The 23,075-nt window shown below is 35.4% G+C and overlaps 1 protein-coding gene across 1 annotated transcript in view; it reads left to right on the top strand.

Moving 5' to 3' along the window:
* Positions 1-17,851, top strand: part of LOC148940312 (uncharacterized) — a 41,948-nt gene extending 24,097 nt beyond the window's left edge. Inside the window, exons 6-8 of the mRNA XM_089106129.1 lie at positions 4,429-4,536; positions 9,814-9,914; positions 14,038-17,851. Of these exons, the coding sequence (XP_088962255.1) occupies positions 4,429-4,536; positions 9,814-9,914; positions 14,038-14,194 (366 nt within the window). The 3' untranslated portion in view covers positions 14,195-17,851. The remainder of the gene's footprint in view (positions 1-4,428; positions 4,537-9,813; positions 9,915-14,037) is intronic.
* The last annotated feature ends 5,224 nt before the right edge of the window (positions 17,852-23,075 follow it).

Here is a 23,075-nt window from a genome sequence, read left to right on the forward strand (position 1 = left end):
AAATTGATAAATTGGGACTTTAAGTACAGTGGATTGTATATTTGGTGTCAGATATAGATTGTCAGCTGTTGTAAATGGTAGAATTTATACTCTCTATAATAAAATAGAGCTTTATTTAGACTGTCTATACTGCTAACAGAGGAATATAATAGAAAATCGAAAAAGAAACTTATAAGAAGGGATAGACTCATGTCTCCTGTACATTTCTTCTCTATACAGAATGTAAATACAGGAGTATAAAAACAAACGAAAAGTAAATTTATAAGGGGAATCACTCATGCCTCCTCTGTACGGAATGTAAATAGAGGAGCGTAAAAGAAAAAACGAAAAGGAAACTTATAAGAGAGAATCACTCATGCCTTCTCTGCACAGAATGCCAATAAAGGAGTATACATGAAAAATGAAAATGGAAACTTATAAAAGGAGACACACTCATGTCTCCTCTATACGGAATGTAAATAGAGGAGCGCAAAAGAAAAAACGAAAAGGAGACTTATTAGAGGAGAATCACTCATGCCTTCTCTGCACAGAATGCAAATGGAGGAGTATACAAGGAAAATGAAAATGAAACTCATAAGAAGAGACACACTCATGTCTCCTCTATACGGTATGTAAATAGAGGAGCGTAAAAGAAAAAAAAGAAAAGGAAACTTAGAGGGGAATCACTCATGCCTCCTCTGTAGGGAATTTAAATAGAGGAGCGTAAAAGAAAAAACGAAAAGGAAACTTATTAAGAGGAGAATCACTCATGCCCCCTCTGCACAGACTGGAAACGGAGGAGTAGGCTATAAAAGAAAAATGAAAAGGAAACTTATAAGAGGAGACACACTCATGCATAGGAAACGCTTTTTGGCAATTATCTCAGAAGTGTGAAAATTGAAATGCGGCCTTTAGGCATGACAGTGTTGGTATGATTCATCAACAGTCGTTACTCCTTTTTGGGCTTAAAAAAATAGCAGCGTTAAACAACAATTCATGAATTATTCTGGAAGAGCGTGTAAAATCAGATTTGTTTCTGAAGGCATTTCGATCAATGCTTTTCTATGACGTTTTGTTTTTTTGAGTCTGCTGAATCACATCATATTTTCTATAATTCTGGTTGGTACAATCAAGTGCAAGGAAAAAGAGGGTTGTTACCGCAAAAGAATTTGGTCTATTTTTTTCAATTACTACCCTCCGCCCCCTGCTTCTATTGGGTCGAAAATCACTTTTTTCAAATTTTTTACTTTCATCTATTGTTTCTCTTTGTCTCAATGCGACATCAAACTAAGAATAAAATTGCTTTGAAATAAAGTACAGTTACTGCTGCTACTACTATTATCAGGTCACCGCAGCACCAAGCCGCCTGAGGCCGGTACAGCTACGCACGCTCCTCCTCCATCCCAATCTATTCAAAGCCTCCCTTTTTACACCCTCCCACGAAGTTCCTATTTCCTTTATATCTTTCTTTATGACGTCCTCCCACCCCAGACGAGGATGACCTGCTTTCCGTTTAGCCCTAGACGGTTGATCGAAAAGAACAATCTTCGGCAATCTGTCATCCTTCATCCGCACAACGTGCCCTAGCCATCTCAACCCTTCTTTCATTATAGCCCTAAAGAGCTGTATTGAACCACATTTTTCGTACAGCCTATTGTTTGAAATACGGTCAGTCATCTGGGTACCCAGAACAATCCTTAAGCGATTTCTCTGGAATACATCTAGTAAATCTTCATCCGCTTTTCGAAGCGCCCATGCTTCAGAGCCATATTTGACTAATGTCATCACTGTAGCTTCTAATATTCTAATCTTGGTTTGCAGACTTGTCTTCCTATTCCTTCAAACTTTTTTTAATTGTGAAAAAAACACCGTGAGCCTGGCGTGAGACATCTTCACTACTCCCACCATCTTTACTAATAATAGTACCAAGGTAAGTGAAGCTGCCCCCTTGATCAATCTCTTCATCACCCAACGTCACCTTTTCATCTTCACTTATTCCTAGCCCTAGTGACTTAGTCTTCTTAACCTTAATTTTCAAACCTATTCTAGTACCCTGAACTCGCAAAACCTCTAAAAGTTCATTCATTTGCTCACACTTTCTTCTAGGATGCTTACATCATCAGCATAATCTAAGGCCAGGACACTTTTTCCTCCCCATTTGATTCCTTGGTCTCCCATTGCGTTTCCTGTGCTCCTTAATACAAAATCCATCAAAATAATCCATATAAAAGAAGATATAACACAGCCCTTCTTAACACCTGATTAAATATAAAATCAGCTGCTAACCTCATTTCCTACCTTAACTTCAGCCTTCTTGTTCTTGTACATAGCACTAATCACTTTAATGTATTTGTCTTGTATAACATTCAAGGATAAAACCTTTGCTAAAGCTCTTCTATCAACAGATTCGAACGCTTGCTCATAATCTATAAAACTAAGGTCCAAAGGTGTTTGACAAATCAGGCACTTCTCAATTATTAACCTAAGAGTGAAAATTTGGTCGGCGCATCCTCTACCTTTTCTAAAACCCCACTGTTCTTATCTAATAACTTTGTATAGGCTATAGCTTCCCTCAGTTTAAAAAGTACCATATAACGAAGTAATGTACTACCTAAAGACACAAAACAAAAGCCTCGAACATTACCACACTCACTTATACCTTTCTTATAAAGTGGCTTAATTGAGGTTTTCCTAAAATCATTTGATACTTCCCCTTTTTCAAAAATCATATTCATAATCTTCAGTAACTTATTTCTAACCTCAGAGCCACCATATTTAAGAAACTCATTTACCACACTATTAGCACCTGGAGTTTTTTTTATTTTTTAATCCTTTTAGTACTGTTGTTAATTCTTCCTCGCAAAACAAATCTTCCCTCACATCCAAGGTATCACAAACTTTTTCATTTTCCTCTCTATTTTTACCTGCAACTCTATCTCGGTTTAGCAAATTCTCAAAATGTTCTGCCCATCTCTCTTTAATTGTTTCCTTATCGCTAATTGTGGCCCCATTTCTATCTTTAACTGGGCCAAGTCAGGATTGACTGCTCCCTCACAATTTACTGACATGCCAGTACAATATTTTGCTATTATCCCGTCTAGCTGCATCATCCAGATCCTCGGCAATTTTATCCATGGCCTCCACTTCACACTTCCTTAGTTCATATTTTAATGCTTTCTCCACTTTCTTTACATTCCTTTTGTTTTCATATGATCTATCACTAAGGTAATTCTTGTACAAGTCCTTTCTCCTTTCTATCGAATATAAAGCTTTTTCACTAATATTCTTAGCTGCAGTCCTAGCTTTCTTCCCTACGACACCTTCAGCAACTTCACAAATTATTTTTCTAAAATTATTCACCAACCATCTTCCACATTATCAAATTTTAAACTCTCAAGTTTAGTACTCAACTGTTCCTGGAAAGTTTCTCTCAAATTCTCATCCTGGAGTCTACCAGCATCATAACTTCCCGGGAGGTAGTTACCCTTCCGAAATTTGAGCTTTAAACTAACCCTTGACACAACCAGATGGTGATCTTTACTTTTAGCATCAATAACAGCGCTCCTGTATACCCTAGTATCGTGTATTGATTCTGCCAGTCTTTGGTTTACTATAACATAATCAATAAGGTTCGCTGTCTTACCATCACATGAATACCATGTTAACTTATGAGCCATTTTATGACCAAATACCGTGTTGGTTATAACTAGATTGTTATTACCTACAAAATTGCAAAAGTCTGTAGCTCCAACATTTTTCATTTCGTACACCCAATTCACCTTGGTGAGTATAACCTCTATTTCTATTCCCTCTGACCTAAGCGTTAAAATTTCCTAACACTAGCCCCGAATTTTTGCCTCGGGCCTTGTTTATTTGCTCCTGTAACTGTGAGTAAAATTCATCTGAGTCACTAGTACCTCCGTCAGTCGGTTCTACAGGGGCATATACTACTATAACTGATACCTCGAACTTTTTAGTCATAAAATGAGCAATTAGTATTCTATTTTTAATGCCTTCCCAGCTTAAACAAGACTTAGCAGCTTCCATATTCATCATGAGCCCTACTCCGTATCTATGTACCCCATCCTTCCTGCCTGAGTAAACAAATTCTATATAACCTAATTTCAGACTTCCTACCGCTGGGATATGAGTTTCTGAAACTCCTAATAAGTCCAGTCTATCAAACTTAATTTGATTCCAACGATCTTTATTGTGAAATTTTACTTTGACATGTCAATAATTTTTTCTTGTGAGGGGTGGGTGAGGCTGATAGAATCCGAACTCCCAAAAAAAAATCAATAAAACAGGTGGTGAGGCCCAATTGAGCTTATAATACTGTGGTTTTTATTATATGCCGCCATCTAGGAAAAGATTGGTATGCCATTGTGTTTCAAAGTCTAATCTTTATATCTTCATGCTTTACATTAGTTTTTATTTGTTTTATTTTAGATACAGCCAAATGCATACAGAGTTCTGAAAACAGTCATTGATGGGAAGAACATCCCCGCCATTAACCTAAGTCCCTCAGTCTATTCACCTGATTTAGTGACATTTCACGTAAGTCAACTTAGTGACATTTCATGTAACTCAACTTAGTGACATTTCATGTAAGTCAACTTCGTGGATTTTATAAGCGAGTCATACATCCAGGGTCGGCGCCCGGCGAGAAACAATCACTAGATTTAAGTGATTTTTCAGTTGATTTAGGAATTTTCTTCGACAATCTAGTGATTTATGTGCTGATCTAGTGTTTTTTTTTTTGTTTATGCAATGTAAAAAATCACTAGAAATAATGATCGATCACTAGGGGTGGCAATCCTACATATATCTATCCTAAAATATTTCTATCCATCGGATCAAAAAATTATACAGATTTGTAGATTATAACAGCGCGCACGTAATAAAGCGTTGTATCTGACATCTCTCCCTTGGAAAAATACAGGATAGACCGACCATGCTTGGAGACAAAGGTTCAAAGATTTGCGGTCAAAGATGAAGTGTTATAAGATGATAACGTGGAACTGAAAATTTTGAAAACGTAACAGCCAGTGCTTCCATTCCACTAATGTGGGAATAAAGTATTTAAGTGCGAAAAAAAGAGTAGAATTATAGTAGGACACAATCCGGAAGTAAGTGTGTTATCGTGCTTACTATTTGAACAGGAATGTTAACAGAATTGATTCTTACGCCATATTACCAGTGTTTCCACTTCAATTTTTTTTCAATCCCTAAAAGGCTGGTGGAAAATCCCTAGAAATCCCTATTTCAAACAATAGGCTATACGAAAAATGTGGTTCAATACCGCTCTCTAGGGCTATAATGAAAGAAAGGTTGAGGTGGCTAAGGCACGTTGTGCAGATGAAGGACGACAGATTGCCGGAGATGATTCTTTTTGGCCAGCCGTCTAGGGCTAAACGTAAGCAAGTCCCCCTCGTCTGGGGTGGGAGGACCTCATAAAGAAAGATTTAAAGGAAATGGGATCTTCGTGGGCGGGTGTAAAAAGGGAGACTTTGAATAGATTGGGATGAAGGAGGAGGGCGCGTAGCTGTGTTGGCCTCAGGTGGCTTAGTGCTGCAGTGAGTTGTTAGTAGTAGTAGTAGTAGTAGTAGTTTCCAAGTTACAAGTAAAGCCTTATTAGGCTGAATTTTAATAGCATTTGTTCAAGACGACCTATTTTGTAACTCAAGACCTTTACTTGTACCAAGATATCTTCTTTTGACGTTTAAACAATGCTTTTTATTTATTGACTAGTTGAGTTCGGCTTTGATTTATAGATTCCGGATCCAGATCTCAGATTCTGGACTATATGAATATATTTTATTTATTTGTTTTTTTTGCCATTATTTTTCCTTCTCTATTACTACTTTTGCAACACTCTCGTTTTATTTGAATTGGTACGAAGGATTGGGCTGAATGATATCCAACCGGTCACTTTTTGTGCCAGGACGACTTTGCCGCCGCGCTACCTATTCGCAGAAATGTGATTTTCAAACAACACAGGAATTCCGTGGTGACTTATAAACTGTCAGATTTCTCCCAAAAATGGCAGCTGAGACTTCGGTATCACCTCTCTCTTTCATTACTTTTAGCTCATCAGTCGCATTCTGTTCGGTGCTTCCACTATCCCTGAATTTTTGGGGATTTCCCTGAAAATCTCACAAAAAGGACGCAAAAACACTTGGGCCTAGAAGTGTCAGAGCTTTAAATCCGGCCCTGGATATACTACCAGAGAAAAATTAAAGTAGTTGAGGCGAAAAACGGGTAGATGATGATGCTTTACTACTCTTTGCTTGTTATTAAGCACAATTGTCGTTTTAGAAAAATTGTTGATAAATTTCTGATAAGAATACGTAATTGATGACAGTGTTCCTGAAAACAAGGTCCATGGTTTTCGGGCTAGCTTTGACATAAAGAAAGAAGCCCGTTTAGGGAAATAAGTTATGGATTCTCTGTTATTTTTTTTAATAAGAATTGTTCTATCAATTTTAAAGCTTTAAGCTTGTACAACTCCCATAGTTAAGTTGTTGAATTTCTGGAATATCTTTATACGGTAAAACTGGAACACAATTTTGAAAACTGTCACTAGGCCGCTTGTGTTTTATTTTTTCTTTTTTATTGATTTCTCTTTTTTAAAGCATTGATAAATGGGGACTTTTCTGGACATCTATTTCATAAATGTTTAAAGCGAGAATTCAAAAACGACTATTTTCGTATGCTATGTGCACATGTTAATGAGAATGTTAAACATAAGTGTGTATATAAAAGTGTTTTTAAGAAATGGGTAGAACCCTGAGAATGTGTTGAACCATGATAAAGTTGTAAGAAGTAATATGGAAAAGAGGGAGAAATTTTTAGATCATTTGGAAGTGAGGGGAGATTTTATTTTGCGAAGAGATGTTATAGACAGTACTAAAATATTTAAAACAAGTAAGACCTCAGGTGTTAATAGTATGGTAAATACTACTACTACAACTAACAACTCACCGCAGCACCAAGCCGCCTGAGGCCAACACAGCTACGCACGCTCCTCCATCCCGATCTATTCAAAGCCTCCCTCATTACACCCTTCCGGGGAGCTTCTATTTCTTTTAACTATTGAGAAATTGCCTACCTAGTCCGTATTCTTACCTTGGTAAATTGTCACCGAAAAGTATGCATCAAATATTAAATATCCTTCGAATGGATCTTTCCTCTTCTTCTCAGTCTGTACTTTATATGATTAAATTCGTTCAACATATTTTGCCAGATTATTTTTATTTGCATAATAATTTTTTTCAGGATGATAATCAGGTTTTGCATACATATTGGACCCGTGGCAGTTCTGCTGTCCGTCAGGCTTTAATAAAATCTGAAAGGTCCTGTTTTTCACCAAGGCATAGTATTATATATCATTGGAATAAATTTCATAGTTTTATAGATTTGAATAATTCGTTGGTTAATAATAAAATTAGATTAATGAATGATTTTATCAGTAATTATTAATTTGATTTATTTTCTGGGGTAGTTGCTCCTCAGTTCATTTTAGTTATTTGGTTACTTTGATTTTTTTGCGGATTTTGTTTGTTGTTACCATATGGAGAGTTGAAGAGCAGACTTTTTATTCCGGTATCTCGAGAAAGTATTAGTTATTTATTGTTGAGTGTATATAAACCCACACACGAGTTATTCTCACTGTGGGTAATTAATTTGATAGTTTTGTAAAAAAAAAATTTTATTGATTAATAAAGAACTTGAACTTGAACCCAGCCGCAGACGACCTGCTTTCCGTTTAGCCCTAGACGGTTGGCCGAAAAGGATAATCTTCGACAATCTGTCATACTTCATCCGCAGAAAAAGCCCTAGCCATCTCAACCTTTCTCTCATTATAGCTCTAGAAAGTGGGATTGAACCACACTTTTCGTACAGCCTACTGTTTGAAGTTACGAGCTTGAGAAAATTTGCCTTATTTTTTAGAAAAGGGAAAATACACAAATGTGGTTTGTTCTCAGTTCAGGGCCGCTAAAGTTACTATGTAAACTGCAAAAATATTTACTTAGCGTAAAGAGTGAAGTGTAAAGGAGGAGGCGAACCCCCTCATATACTTAATAATTTCTGTTTGTTTTAAGTTTTAATGTTGCTCCTTACCTTCAGTTGAAAAAAAAAGTTTTTTTAATTTAACTTCTGATCGTTTTTTTAAATAATCCCAGGAAATACCCTCCCCACGGAAATATTCTCTAGAAAATTTAATCCCGGTGAAAATTTACCCAGGACAATTATTCTCCTTTTATGTTTTATATGGCACGGAATGACTGAAAACGACACTTTGCTGTGGAACTTTTTTTTTAAGTCCGTGCAGCCAGACCACAATCAATCATAACTCCACATTTCAAACCCAGAAAATAAGTGAAAGCGAGGCCGCATGCAGGGTTTTTGTTCTGGGAGTAAAAAAAATTATAAGACGCATCAAAAATTAGTTTATATACATTTTGTTACTTTTTTTACGAGTCGGACAGTTTTTTTTGGGGGGGGGGGAAGGCTCAAACCCAGTAACCTCCCCCCTGTATACGGCCTTGCCTGAAAGATACAAAAAAAGAGCTTCGTTTTTTATGCTGTGGTGAATGTAACCAAATCCTCTGAGTCTGGTCAGGTGTCCGATAAAAGTTCTCCGCTATAGCAGAAAGGAAGTAACGAAAAAAGCAGTTGCAAAGACAGCCTATGGGCCCTAAAATATTCAGATGCATCCTGCGACTTGCCCTGCAAGGAAGAAGGGGACGTCGTCTTATATCTGGATTGATTCAATTATGAATTTCTGCCATTTAAATAGGGTCCATGTTCTAAAGTTAAATTGAAGATTAAAGAATTAAACCAAATTGAATTAAAATCTAAAATTGAATTTTAAATACATTTAATAAGCTATAAAGAAATATAAGGAAGTGTAATAAAGAAAATTGGGGCTTTAGAAAACTGTCTTTTATGCAATTGGTCTAAATACCACCGGCCATTAATATCACCATCATGGTGGCATTTTTTTGTATTCAGTGTGGCAGTTTCAATTTGGCATTCAGTAGCAAACAATAACCTATATTGTTTGCTACTGATTATAACATCAAATTGAACTGTATTTCATAGAAAGGATGTAAATACAGTTAAAAAAGCATTTGAAGCCTCTTTTGTTCATCGTATTTTTAAAGGGTTTCTTCTTCAATTCACTATCCACATCTTCTCTCTCTTTTTTTTGCAACGACTATTTTAGTATATGACCTGTATTGATTTGTTACTGGATATGACGCCGTGATCCCCAATATGGGGCGCAGGCTCCGCCGGTGAGGCTTGTCAATATTTTGGTGGATCACGCAGAGGACGTGTACTCTTTGGCTAACTATACTTTAGAGCCTTACTTAGAAAAAAAAATTCATTCTAATGACGTTACATTCAAATGCATTTAAGAGCAAAAAAGTTATATGATGATATCGCAATGACGTTATACATTGTATAAAAGGTGTTGTATTCAGACAATATGTTTTCATTAGATACTAAGTTAAGGGCCTTTTAAGCTTCCTTCATGTGAATATATATAGAGTTCTGAATAAGAAAATTTTGATATTACGAGGTGCATCAGGATTTTTGAAATGCCTAGGTGGGCTATGCCACAAAATCATTTGGGAACAACTGATTCAACGGCAAGTGGAATGGTGTTTATTAATAGGATATAGATACTTAAAAAAAAAAGTTTGAAGCTTCTTGTTCTTCGCATGTATACGATGTATCTTTTTCCATTCACCTCTTCTTCTTCCCTTAATTTTTTGCAACGACTATTGGTAGTATAATCCCACTATTTTTTCCTTTTTTTTACAGGATTTAACGGCAAGTGGAATGGTATTTCACGGAATGGATATAGATACATGTAAAAAGGCGTTTGAAGATTTGAATGTGAAGGATATATTTGAACCAAATTTGTAAGTTTTTTTCAAATTATATTTTAATCATTTAGTACAGAAATAATATGGAACAAATACTCATAATCTTAAGTAATGCTTTATTGAACAGCGGGATATTGACAAGCTACAAAGCAGACTTTTTTTTTTTAGTTCGTCTCATAAAATTAATCAAAATTAGGCAAATAAAGCGTTACAATTTAAATAATTAAACTAAAATATAATTTATGTAAAAAAATATTTTAAAATAAAACAAAAACACTAAAATATAGAAAATAATACTATCATTGCACAATCCTTGACTTAATAAAGGAAATGCCTCCTATGTAAAAAAGAAAAAAATTCCACTGCCACTTCGTTGTTGTTGCAACTTGTGAGAGGACTCATTAGATTGAAAATTGAAAGTTCTAGTGTCCTTTATCAGAATCATAAATGATCGAAGAGCAACCAGTTCCTCTTCTCTGGCTTTTTTGCTCTCAGGCATCCCCGTAACCCCGCATGATATGGCATCATAAACATAGCAGAGGAAGCCCAATAATATTCTGCTGGGAATAACATGAATCACCTAGCTCCAAAAACAAGGGCCCTATATTATGACAATTTCCCACCGTCCACAGATACGTAAAAGAGGTGGGCATATTTGATTTTGGATTTCCGGTTATTTGAAACATTACAAAACCCTTCCCGGGGCCAATTAAGTGTTTGGTGGAAGGGGGGCCGAAAATAAGCTCATAAACTGTTTGTCTCGGAAATTTTTTCGTAACGCTGTTTGCTTGAAATTTCATACGTAAATCCCCACACCTAGGGAGCCCTAATATACAAGAATTATTCTGGGCTGGTGGCATCGACCCCCCTAAAATATGAAGTCCAAAAATGGACAAAATTTCTTTTATCCCATCAGCTATAAACCTATATCATTGAGTCTTCGAGCTAAGGGAACCCCAATGTTTTTTTTTTTTTTTTTTTTTTTTTTTTTTTTTTTTTTTTTTTTTTTTACAAAAATAATGCCCAAAATATTGCAAAAAATTTATCGCTCAAACAGCTTGAAATCAGCATCCGAAAATTCAAGGCCCATAGGATCCTAATCACAAACGAATTCTATGGTTGGGGCACGTGCCCCGTGAAAGTAGGGTCCGAAAACGCCCAAAAAAATTAATTTGTCAATGGACTTGCACTTGTTTTCTATTTTTTGGGCTAAGAAGACCCCAATGCACAAAAAATGAATGGAACAAACACTAGTGGTCTCGAAAATGAATTGTTCCCAAAAACGCGGCAAAAAGTTTTTTCTCAATAGCTTCAAACTTATATCCATAATTTCTTAGATAAAGAGCAGAGATTTCATAATTTATTTTTTTATTTATTATTTTTATTTTTTTTATTTATTTGTAAATAAAAATAAAGTCTGTAAAATTGTGGTATGACGCGCCGCCGTTTGATCGGCTCACTATTTAGATCGGATAATGAGAAGAATGTAATTAATGTGAATGAATCAATAAGATTAATTTCTCTTAGATAAATTTCAGTAATTTTAATCTTTAGTTTCTGAATTAAAATGGAATGTCTTAATTAAAAATTTAATCCTTCATTAGAGTTAATTACTTTGAAATTATTATAAAACAGATTAATAAAAAATCATTAATAAAACTAGCGAATGGACGAAGATGGACGAAAATGCTGACATTAAAATCACTGAAATTTTGACTTTCCAAAACCTGGCTCTTTGGTGGTAAATGCAGCGGTTTTACAGATTCGGTTTCTGAATTAGATAAAATAAAATATATATAAAATAAATACTATTAATCAACGTTAGTCGATTAACCATTGTAGATGAATACTGACTGAATATCTATTGCTGCCTTGCCTTCGTTCAGTAATTACAGTGGTTTTCCAGTTGGAAACAACAGGTGGTTCCGCAAAGTCTTTATTTACCTTGATTAGTATTTAACTACTTTATCTCAAGACAAGGCTGAATAAAGAGGAATTAAAGTGGATAATATAAGCCAGAAAAAGCGTTCTATCACACATTGATAACAGTAATTACTGGGGAAAAGTTAGGTGGAAGATTGGTCCTTATTTTTGCCCGATTTGTGGCGATTATGAGGATGATTTAATCTGTTTTCTTGGTTGTTATAGGAAATTAAATGAACGGAGAGAATAAATTTTTCGTGGGGGGGTATATGAGGGAGGACTCAGTGGACTGCATACTAGGTGATAGAAATTTTATTATGCTTCAGAAGTAGCTATTTAATAGTTTGGATTTAAGGGTGTATTCTTGTTTGTAATGTTTTTGTTGTTACCAAAAAGCCTTTTAGTGTTAATAAATATAATACAATGCCATTATACCATTGATGACAAGCATTTGATTATGTTATAAACAGGCGTTGGAATCAGCTGGTAGAAGAACCTTAGAAAAGGTCTTATCAGTGTATGGTATACCGGATAAATACATTAAAATAAGTGTTGCTTGGTATTGAATCAGGAGCTAAGCAGTTTTGTTTTCTATGCCTATTTGTATAGCTTATTTTATTATACTTTTTCTTACGGAACACGGGAAAGGCTATGGGTATGTTTATAAAGGATGTTGACTGGGTTACAAGTCAGAAAAAGTCACAAATTTACCCAGGTCACAAAAAGTGAAGATGGCAAATTGTGAAAAAACATTGGTTGTATCAGTGTATGACGGAAGAATATCTGATAAAGTTTATTATTTTTTTTTATTAACTTGCAACTGACAAGGTTCTAGAAAACTTCATTATGATGCCATTATACCATTTCTGACAGTTTTTACAATTTATAAAGACGATAAAGTCCAAGCTATTTTAATGTACATTTTAGCATCGCAGATTTATTGAAAGTCTAATTTCGCTGTGCGCATTTCCCTAGTAATTTGAGCTCAGTATTTATGAGTGAATATAGTTAACCAATGTTTTTATATATATATATATATATATATATATATATATATATATATATATATATATATATATATATATATATATATATATATATATATATATATATATATATATATATATATATATATATATATGTATATATATATATTTGTATATATAAGTGCTTTAACCTCTTCAGGAATAAAATAGAAAGAAATAATAACATTAGCCTTCTGTCTTTTCTTTGGAAAAAAAGAAAACAAGTGCTACTGAGTGGCTTCAACCAATCATTCTTGTAGAAAGCAGAAAGTAATATGTTTCGAGTTGTTTTACTTAATTATGTTACCAGAGCAACAGTTTGATTCGGATCTTTTTTGTTGTATATTTCCAGTTTCAATTTACTTGGAGGAAGTGGAAAAGGCCTGAAATCTTTTAGTTTAAAAAAAGATGGTAAAAATCGTATTGTACTGTTTCAAAAATTGTGTCAATTCGTGACGCTTTAAATATGCCCAAATTATTTTTCTGCAATCGGTATGGAATTTACTTGGCATGTAAGCTAAACAAAATGACAAAAATCTGTAAAGAAAATGAGTTCGATTCTTGAAGACCTAAAAAAGTCAAAAGTTTCCTGGTTTCCAGGAAACAAGGTCAAAAGTTTCCTGAAAATGAGTTGTGTCGATTCTTGAAGACCTAACAAGGTCGAAAGTTTTGCCTATCAGCTTGAAATTTACAAAGCACGTAAGTGGGACCAAAACCTCTATCTTTTAAGCTAATTTCTTTGTATTGATTTGAGACGTAAGAATTTTGTTTGTCAAAATCATGAAAGCAGAAGTCTTTAATAAGTAAATTTACATACATTTAAGAATAAAAAATTTGCAACAAAACAAAATAAACAGATTCTTTTACTACATAGTGAATTAAGCTAGGTCTATATTCAAGGCTGTTTAGTAGATGGGGGCCGGAGATGACTTCAACGCCATTTAAGAGGAATTTTTTTTGAAAATTAAAAATATTATCAAAAATTACTACAAAATGGATTAGGAATTTTTACTTGAATAAAAACGACAAACTGGACATTCGTCAACAAGAAATCTTCAATGATCATTGTCTAAAAGATCTAAGCCAAACCTTTTCTGTTGATGCAAGAAAACTTCTTCTGTTAATGTAAAGAGATTTTTTGTGTATATGTTTTGTATAAAGAAATGTTAAGAAATTTTAACTCCTTCTTGCGTAACCGGTTTTATTTTCAGGGGGCAATTGACTCAGCTAAAACGCTACGGATCAGCAATTGGTAATTCCCTGGAAAATATCTACCTCATTCCTGTATCTTATGTTAAACGATATATGCCGCAGATTAAACACATCATGTCCACTGAAGCGAAAAGAAATGCGTCGAAAGTAAGGTAAATTCAAGTCTTGCGGTTCTTTGTGTCCAGTGAACAAAAAACACAGTTGTTAAAAGTAAAGTAAAGATGTTTGTTTTGTTTTTTTCTGTGCAGTAACTGCTGACTGTTAACCACTTATTCTATTTGGAGATTACATAAAGGAAATCGTATATGTCTCTGTACTTGTTTCTGTGTAGTCACTGCTCCTTATTCTGTTTGGAGATTATTTGAAGGAAACCTTATGCGTCAAATGAGCAGAATAAAACATTTCTGAAAGTGAAGTAAAGACAACTCCTGTACTTTTTTCTATGCAGTCACTGCTGGCTATTAACTGCTTTTTGTTTTATTTGGAGATTACTTGAAGGAAATTGTATATGTCTTTATACTTGTTTCTATGTCTGTTGTTTATTCTGTTTGGAGGTTATTTGAAGGAAACTATGTGTCAAATGAGCAGAATAAAAAATCTCCGAAAGTGAAGTAAAGACAACTCCTGTGCTTTTTTCTATGCAGTCACTGCTGGCTGTTAACTGCTTTTTGTTCTATTTGGAGATTACTTGAAGGAGGCTATATATGTCATTATACTTGTTTCTATGTAGTCACTGCTCCTTATTCTGTTTGGAGATTATTTCAAGGAAACCTTATGCGTCAAATGAGCAGAATAAAAAATTTCCGAAAGTGAAGTAAAGACAACTCCTGTGCTTTTTTCTATGTAGTCACTGCTGGCTGTTAACTGCTTTTTGTTCTATTTGGAGATTACTTGAAGGAGGCTATATATGTCATTATACTTGTTTCTATGTAGTCACTGCTCCTCATTCTGTTTGGAGATTATTTCAAGGAAACCTTATGCGTCAAATGAGCAGAATAAAAAATTTCCGAAAGTGAAGTAAAGACAACTCCTGTACTTTTTTCTATGTAGTCACTGCTAGCTGTTAACTACTATTTGTTATATTTGGAGATTACTTGAAGGAGGCTATATATATCATTATACTTGTTTTTATGTTGTCACTGCTCCTCATTCTGTTTTAAGATTATTTGAAGTTTATGAATAATGAGAGCTCCGCGGTGGCGTTGAAATATTTATACTAAGCAGCTGAAAGAAATATCTGAAAAAAAAGTTTTAACGGTAAAAAAACTTATCTTGAAAAAATATTATGTTTACATTTTCGTTAGAACTACACGCATCGATGTTCAAGAGGTGTCACTAAGAGATCTAGAAACGCCAGTTCCATCAAAGTTCGAAAATCGGGAATGCCAGTTTTAAAGCCACCTATGTTTTTGGTAAAAGCGGCCGAATTTGCAGTTTTTTTTGTATCTTATCCAGTTTTTCGTGCAAGCGTAAGAATATGGCCTCTCTGGTAACACGGTACTAAGAAAGTATGTGACCACCAGTCACAAGGTCGTGGTGGCTTTACTGGCATACATAGTAGGGTAATGTTCATAGATTTGATGGAGTTACGATGTCACCAGCTATAAAGCAACTAGTAGCCATGAATAAAATATTTTTGACTACCCGTTATGGCAATGTTGCCATTTCCTTCTATGAACAAGCTCTATTGCCATATAAAACCTTGTGCATTTTTTGAAAAATAATTTGAATCTGATAAATTTGAATCTAGTCTAGATTAGATTCAAAGGGGGTTTTAATCAGCTAAAATCTGTTATTTATTAAAATTTGTGTCTTAAAATAAAGGATATAAAGGATATTAATAAAGGATGTTTTTAATATAGGATTGGAGTAATTCTTAGTGTCCTTTGTAATTCTTAGCCCCTGACTACCGCCTGGTAAGAATGGTGTCGATATTGGCAGGTAGCAGCACCAGCGGTTGGTGAGTTTACTAAGGAAACATAAATAACGAGATATAATTAAGCTATAGAATAAAGTAGATTCATGCTGCAGAGCCATCTGTCTATTCCTATTATAATATATTGTATTTATTAAAGCGAGCAGTCCTTGATCAGGGTATATTTAGACCATATCTGTTGTTTAGAATCAAGGAGGAGGTGAAGAAGAGAAGGGGGAGGCGTTATGTGAGAGGACTTTGGAGTAATTTGTCCTTGGAGATACTGACTGAGCTTTTTTAAAGACACCTGGCAAAAGTCAGCGTGTTTAATTTAAGAACGATAACAGAGCCTCTTATACATGCAACCACTTAACATCCATACTGCCTTTATACTTTTTAACTCATCACTTTTATTTGAGTATCTAAAACACTGGAGACTGTTTCGGGGAGTTTCCCGAGAACCCGAATTTTCTATTCGAAATATTTTACCCCATCCCACCCTAGATTTTGAAAATACATTCTTTTTTTATATTTATGTTTAAAAAAAGACAGTAAAACAACAAAACTACCCTCTAGATTTTGAAATATTTTATACAGAGCTCACGGGCCTCAGGCAAGACCCGAGACTCGAGACTGTTTAGATCACTGTAGATGATTATTTTGCCCATTCACTAATTTTTGAATATCCATAAGGGAAAGAAAAGGAGATAGAATCTTTCCGGATACAATGTAGCCAACCCTATTCCACAGACTAAGTATGTCATAATTTACAGAGCAAGGGGTTTGACCTGCAGTAAGGTAGAGGGAACAAACGCAGGTTCTATTTCTTTACGTTCAGAGTATTCTTAGATGGGACCAAAATTTCAATGAAAATATCAAGAAGGGGAGAAACGTCTCACCCTAGAGTGAGTGGTTGAACGGAAATCAGTTGAGACTTCTGGCTAATTTGAAGATGAAGTGAATTTAAGACGTGATCTCAGGAATATGTTGAAAAACAGTAAGCTATAAGATAAGTTTGGGTCAATCCTGCTTTCTAGGGCTTTAATGAGAGGCAAGTTGAGATGGTTAGGACACTTTCTGCAGATGAAGAATAACAGATCACCCAAAATCTTTCTTATCGTGCAACCGTCTAGCATCAAACAAAAAGCAGATCCCTCCTGAATTGGGTGGGAGGATGTCGTGAGGAAATATTTAAGGGAAATGACAACTTCCTGTGAGGGTTTAAGACGAAAAAACTCTAAAGCTGTTATGACTTTTCTTCTAAATAAGTTTTATTAATAGCGGTAAAGACACGCACAGGTGAAATGCCTCGGGCCCCAATCCGAAACCCTAAATTTTCATCAAATTTTTGGTGTTTCTCATTTAAATATATTTTATTATTATCCCCCCTTTCCAGATACCTTCATAAGTGCCTGTGCTTGAGTGCAGCCAAAAAATTTTAATCAGTGTTCTGGTTTTTTATATGTAAAAGTGTTCTGTTTTTTTTCATATGTTCTGGTTTTTTGCATCAGAAAAAAATGAAGCTTTGTGAACCTATCAAAAGATAGATTATATTCTTTGGAGGGTAAGGAAGGGCAGGCAGCAAATAAGATTTTTGATTTTAAAATGTTAAAAAATTCACTCTGTAGAATAAGAATAAATTTAAAGTAAAAGTAAAGGATTTATGACTGGGAAATAATGTCTCAGGCTGTCAAGGTTATTTGCGCAACATATGAATGTGACTAACTTAACCTTTTTGTAACTTAAAAAAATGTATATTTATAGTTGTATATTTTCATTATTATTATTATTATTATTATTTTTTCAAGCAAAAAGTGTTTTTCCGAAGTTGATTTAAGAATAAAAGTTATTTTGATTAAATATGTATGTTTATGCACTCTTTGAAACTGTAGCCTACTCTTTTTATTCTTATTATTATTCTTATTATTTGAAAAAAACTACGTTTTCTAAAGAGTTAAAGAGGCTGAGTTACAAGGTCGAACCTTAAAACGTACAGGGATTAGGAGGCACAGTTGAGGGGCTGCCGCCCCCCAAACCCCGCTTTCGCAGCCTTTAAAATAAAAAAAAGTTTTTTAAACTGAAAGTAAGGAGCGACATTAAATCTTAAAACGAACAGAAATTATTCCGTATATGAAAGGGGCTGTGCCCTCCTCAACGCCTCGCTCTTTACGCTAAAGTTTGACTTTCTCACAACTCTTTTTTTAAACAATAAAAACTTTAGCGTAAAGAGCGAGGCGTTGAGGGCACAGCCCCTTTCATATACGGAATAATTTCTGTTCGTTTTAAGATTTGATGTCGCTCCTTACTTTCAGTTTAAAAAACTTTTTTTTTATTTAAAGGCTGCGAAAGCGGGGGGTTGGGGGCGGCAGCCCCCAACTGTGCCTCCTAATCCCTGTACGTTTTAAGGTTCGACCTTGTAACTCAGCCTCTTTAACTCTTTAGAAAACGTTCTTTTTTTCAAATAATTTCTGCACGTTTTTGTACAGTTTATTACTTATTATTGCTTGACTAACTGTTTGCTGATCGTGTCGAGAGTTAATTAAAAAATGAACTGAGTTTCTGTTCTAAACTGTAAATTCATCATATTAGAATTTTCCTTCGGCGATGAGTCGAACCCGGGTTTTGAACCAGACAGAGGAGTCTAGACCATTAGACTAAAGACACGTAATTATAATTGTTCTTTAGTAAAGGGAATCTATTTTTTAAAGCAAGCAAATCCCCGTAAAACTTGATATTTGTTTTATCGAAAACAAGGAAGGAGCGATCAAAATGAGCTGAAATTCTCAGAATGGGCTTCAAGGTCCCAGGAAAAGCTATTCTTTAAATTTCATTCTAATCAGACACCATTAAAGTGGGGCTGTGGGGGCAAAAATTAACATGGGATATTATAGGAAAATGTGGTTTTTCGTAAATTTAAATTCGGGGGATAATTTTTTCGGTCTGAAAATATCAAAAGGCCCTAAGAGGTCAAATTCTGCTTCAAATGAGTCCTCATTCACCCGGATCAGTTGCCAACTGTGGCCTGTAGGCGTGGATAACAAAAAAAAAGAGATGAATTTTAAGTGGCTATATTTGGTTTTTTGAAAACAGGGAAAGAGTAATCCGATTGAGCTGATACTTTGAGGACAAGCTCCCGGACCCGGGGAAAACTTAACCTTCAAATCAGCCCAATCGAACAACGTCAAAGGGGGGTTTTGGTGGGAGGGTCGAAAAGTCCGGCCCATTTTACCCCATGAATACAAAGTTGGAGGAGGATGAAATTTTGAAGGTTTCTTAGTTTAAGCTTTGGCTACAAAATGCGACTACTACCGTCTCTCTGTGGCCTCTAGGACCTGAAATCACTTAACATTGGGGTGGGTCGCCTATGTATAGAGGCACAAGTGTGCCTGCTTGATAAAGTCTGAGGGGGGTGAAGTTTTGCACGTTTCTTAGCTTTAGCTTGGGCTACAAAATTCGATTACCACTGTCTCACTGCAACTGCTAGGACTGTAAATCGCTTGCAGGTTTTTATAAGGAAACCGAGCCCGTGTTTTTGCGGGCTAGCCCGCTTATAGCGGGTTCTTATAGGAAAACGAGGTTTTTCGTAAATGTAAATTCGGGGGATAATTTTTTTCGGTCTGAAAATATCAAAAGGCCCTATCAGGTCGAATTCTGCTTCGAATGAGTCCTCATTCACCCGGATCAGTTGCCAACTGTGGCCTGTAGGTGTGGATAAGAAAAAAAAAAGAAATGATGATGGATTTTAAGTGGCTATATTTGGTTTTTTGAAAACAGGGAAGGAGTGATCGGACTGAGCTGAAATTTCGAGGATACGCTCCCGGGTTCTAGGAAAGATTAACCTATAAATTTGAGCCCACTCTGACCACGTTAAAGGGGGGCGGCGGTGGGAGGGTCGAAACTTCCGGCCCAGTTTACCCCATGAAGATAACGTCGGAGGAGAATGAACTTTTGCTAGTTTCTTAGTTTGAGCTTGGGCTACAAAATGCGATCACCGCCGTCTCTCTGCGACCTCTAGGACCTGAAATCGCTTAACATTGTGGTGGGTCGCCTCTTTATAGAGACACAAGTGTGCCTCCTTGATAAAGTCTGAGGGGGGTGAAATTGTGCACGGGTCTTAGCTTGAGCGTGGGCTACAAAATTCGAGTACCACTGTCTCTCTGCGACTACTAGGACCGGAAATTGCTTGCGGGCTCTTATAGGAAAACGAGCCCGCGTTTTCGCGGGCTAGCCCGCTTATAGCGGGTTCTTATAGGAAAACGAGGTTTTTCGTAAATGTAACTTCGGGGGATAAATTTTTCGGTCTGAAAATATCAAAAGGCCCTAACAGGTCGAATTCTGCTTCGAATGAGTCCTCATTCACCCGGATCAGTTGCCAACTGTGGCCTGTAGGCGTGGATAACAAAAAAAAGAAATGATGATGAATTTTAAGTGGCTATATTTGGTTTTTTGAAAACAGGGAAGGAGTTATCGGATTGAGCTGAAATTTCGAGAATAAGCTCCTGGGCCCGAGGAAAGCTTAACCTCTAAATTTAAGCCAAATCGGACAACGTAAAAGGGGGGCTGTGGTGGGAGGGTCGAAATTTACGGCCCAGTTTACCCCATAAAGATAAAGTCGGAGGAGGATGAAATTTTTCAAGTTTCTTAGTTTGAGCTTGGGCTACAAAATGCGATTACCGCCGTCTCTCTGTGACCTCTAGGACCTGAAATCGCTTAACATTGTGGTGGGTCGCCTCTTTATAGAGGCACAAGTGTGCCTCCTTGATATGTATTCCTGTTGTTTTGTATTTTTTAGGATTATTATATGTATTCGTATTATTATTCTTTGAAATTGAATTCTTGTAATTATTCTTATTTGTATCCTTGTTATTATTATATGTATTATTGTTATTATTCTTTTAAATTGTAATCTTAATTATCCTTTGAATTTCTTTTATAAATCGTTTTAAATTAGTGAATTAATGGACAGAAACTTCTAATCTTGGTTTTTGTAGTTTATGAGGCTGAGTTCTTTTATATATACATATTTTTTTTTAATTCATTTTTATAATACAAGTTTTCAAACTCAGCACCAGGCAAACAGAAGGATAAGGTAGATAGAATTCTGGTCTCTGGCCAAATTTTGCCAATTTTTGTCGATTTTATATCCCCTCTCGTCCTGAAATGTCCGGTACCCTCCAATCCAAAATCAATACAAGTGCACGTGCCTTTGATTCATTATAATTCAGTTTATTCGTATGATTTTTTTTTCAAATTTGATTCAGAATAAATGAAGAATTTCTCGTTTTCTCGAGTGCGGACTATTTCTTTGAACGTTTATTCGGAACACAAGGCGCTCTTACAATCCCAAAAACCAGTAAACGCTCTCCAGGAAAATTTATGATCTAGCATAATGCCTTTTGAATTAATGCAGTCAGTCTAGTAAGTCAAATAGAACACCATGCTAATATTCTAATAAATAAGTTTCTTTGAATAATTTTTTTCTAGCAAATTCGTCTTGATAATACTTGAAAAAAAGACGTAATTTGAAAAAAACTGCATCTTCAGATACGAGATGATAAAACACGCGTGGATTTTAAAAAGTTGCGTCTCCCAGGTATGATGTTGTGTTTGAAGACAAAAATTAGAAAGTTTTTTAATATTTGAATTAAAAATGAAAAATTAGCGGGCGTCCACGGTTGTCTGCCCATCAAGAGCTTTTGACCTTTAAAAGGGGCAAGATAAATTCTAATGTGTGACTAAAAGACACCTTCCCGGCATTCCGATGAGATCAGAAAAAAAAAAGTTCAATCATTCGTATTAATGAACGGTAAGTAAAGAGTTAATTTTGTCAATAGGAAAAGTGACTTTTGCCAATAGCAATTTTTTAGAACTCTATTTCAAAGCATCAACCTTTTAAGATGACATTTACTGTTTTTAAAGGCAGAGACCAAAGTAATCCAAAATTAAAGGAAAATATTAAGAAAAAAAAAAAATGAATGAGAAGTAATGACGGAAAAAATCACTCGGAATGATTTGTATCCGAACAATTTTGGAGCAAGTGCTTACAATGAAAAAACCCTTCATTCGGGCCTGCGCGCGTTGGGCAGAAGTCTTCTAAAATATTATTTTTTAAATGTATTTCTGTATATTATTTTTAAATGGTCCTTTCAGAACCGTTCAAATTCACATGATTCTTTCAAAATTGAAATACCAACTCTTGTTTATTCTACCAGATATATAAAAATATTATACTATATCGTAAAAAATATTATATGCATTATCCTAAGCATCTCTTAATGAGTGCAGAGTTTTATTCTTCTTCGAGGAAGTTGGAAGCCATGTTTAATTTGACGTAATTTCAACAAACTGAAAGAGAATATTTGTGGATGCTTTAAAGTTATGAAGCTTTTTATTTGGGGACTTCATCCCTGCAGAAGGTGAATGGTAATTGGTTTTAGAGTATTTTGGGATTGAAGGAGAGAAGGTTGTAAATCATCCGTTTGCAGAAATAAAACATCTCCTGAATTAATTTAGCTGAGGTACTTTTGGAATTTAAATTTTGGACTTTTCAGTATTTTAGATTTTTGTTTGATTTCAATTGAATCAGGTGTTAACCTGAGTTTAAGCTATAACTCCATTGTAGGACCATACAAACCTAGAAGTCAAGTCCTAATAAGTGATTCTCTCGGGACTCGTTTGAGAGAGAAGGAATTTAGTGGATGCCATGCGTGACAGAAGTATGCCCCGCGTGACGCAAGGATGCACGCCTTAGCAGAAGTCTGCTAATTGTGGAGGGGCCAATGAGCCGTAAAATAAGTAGCGCGCCCCATCAGAGGGAAGTCCCTCGCTACCAATTTGTTAAGAACTTCTATGCTGTTTCTACGAATACTGATTTGAAAATAGACCAGATCATGGATAGGAAGCTATACGTGTCGAAATTAACAAACTTTTATCTGTGAAGTTGTCAGGTGCCACCAAAAATTTATTAGTCTATATAACAGTTCTAGGCTCAGCAAGTCCTTTCTTTCAATTTTTTTGTAGAAAGGGGGGGGGGCTAAGCCAAATTAGGACATCTATGCTCCGACAGACCGTTTCTCCATATATTCTGCCAAGAATTTAGGCTTTTTCTTTTCCACTCCTGGT

The sequence above is a fragment of the Artemia sp. Qi Xiang Cuo genome, chromosome 20 (genome assembly GCF_049724085.1).
Source record: "Artemia sp. Qi Xiang Cuo chromosome 20, ASM4972408v1, whole genome shotgun sequence".
Lineage (NCBI taxonomy): Eukaryota > Metazoa > Arthropoda > Branchiopoda > Anostraca > Artemiidae > Artemia > Artemia sp. Qi Xiang Cuo.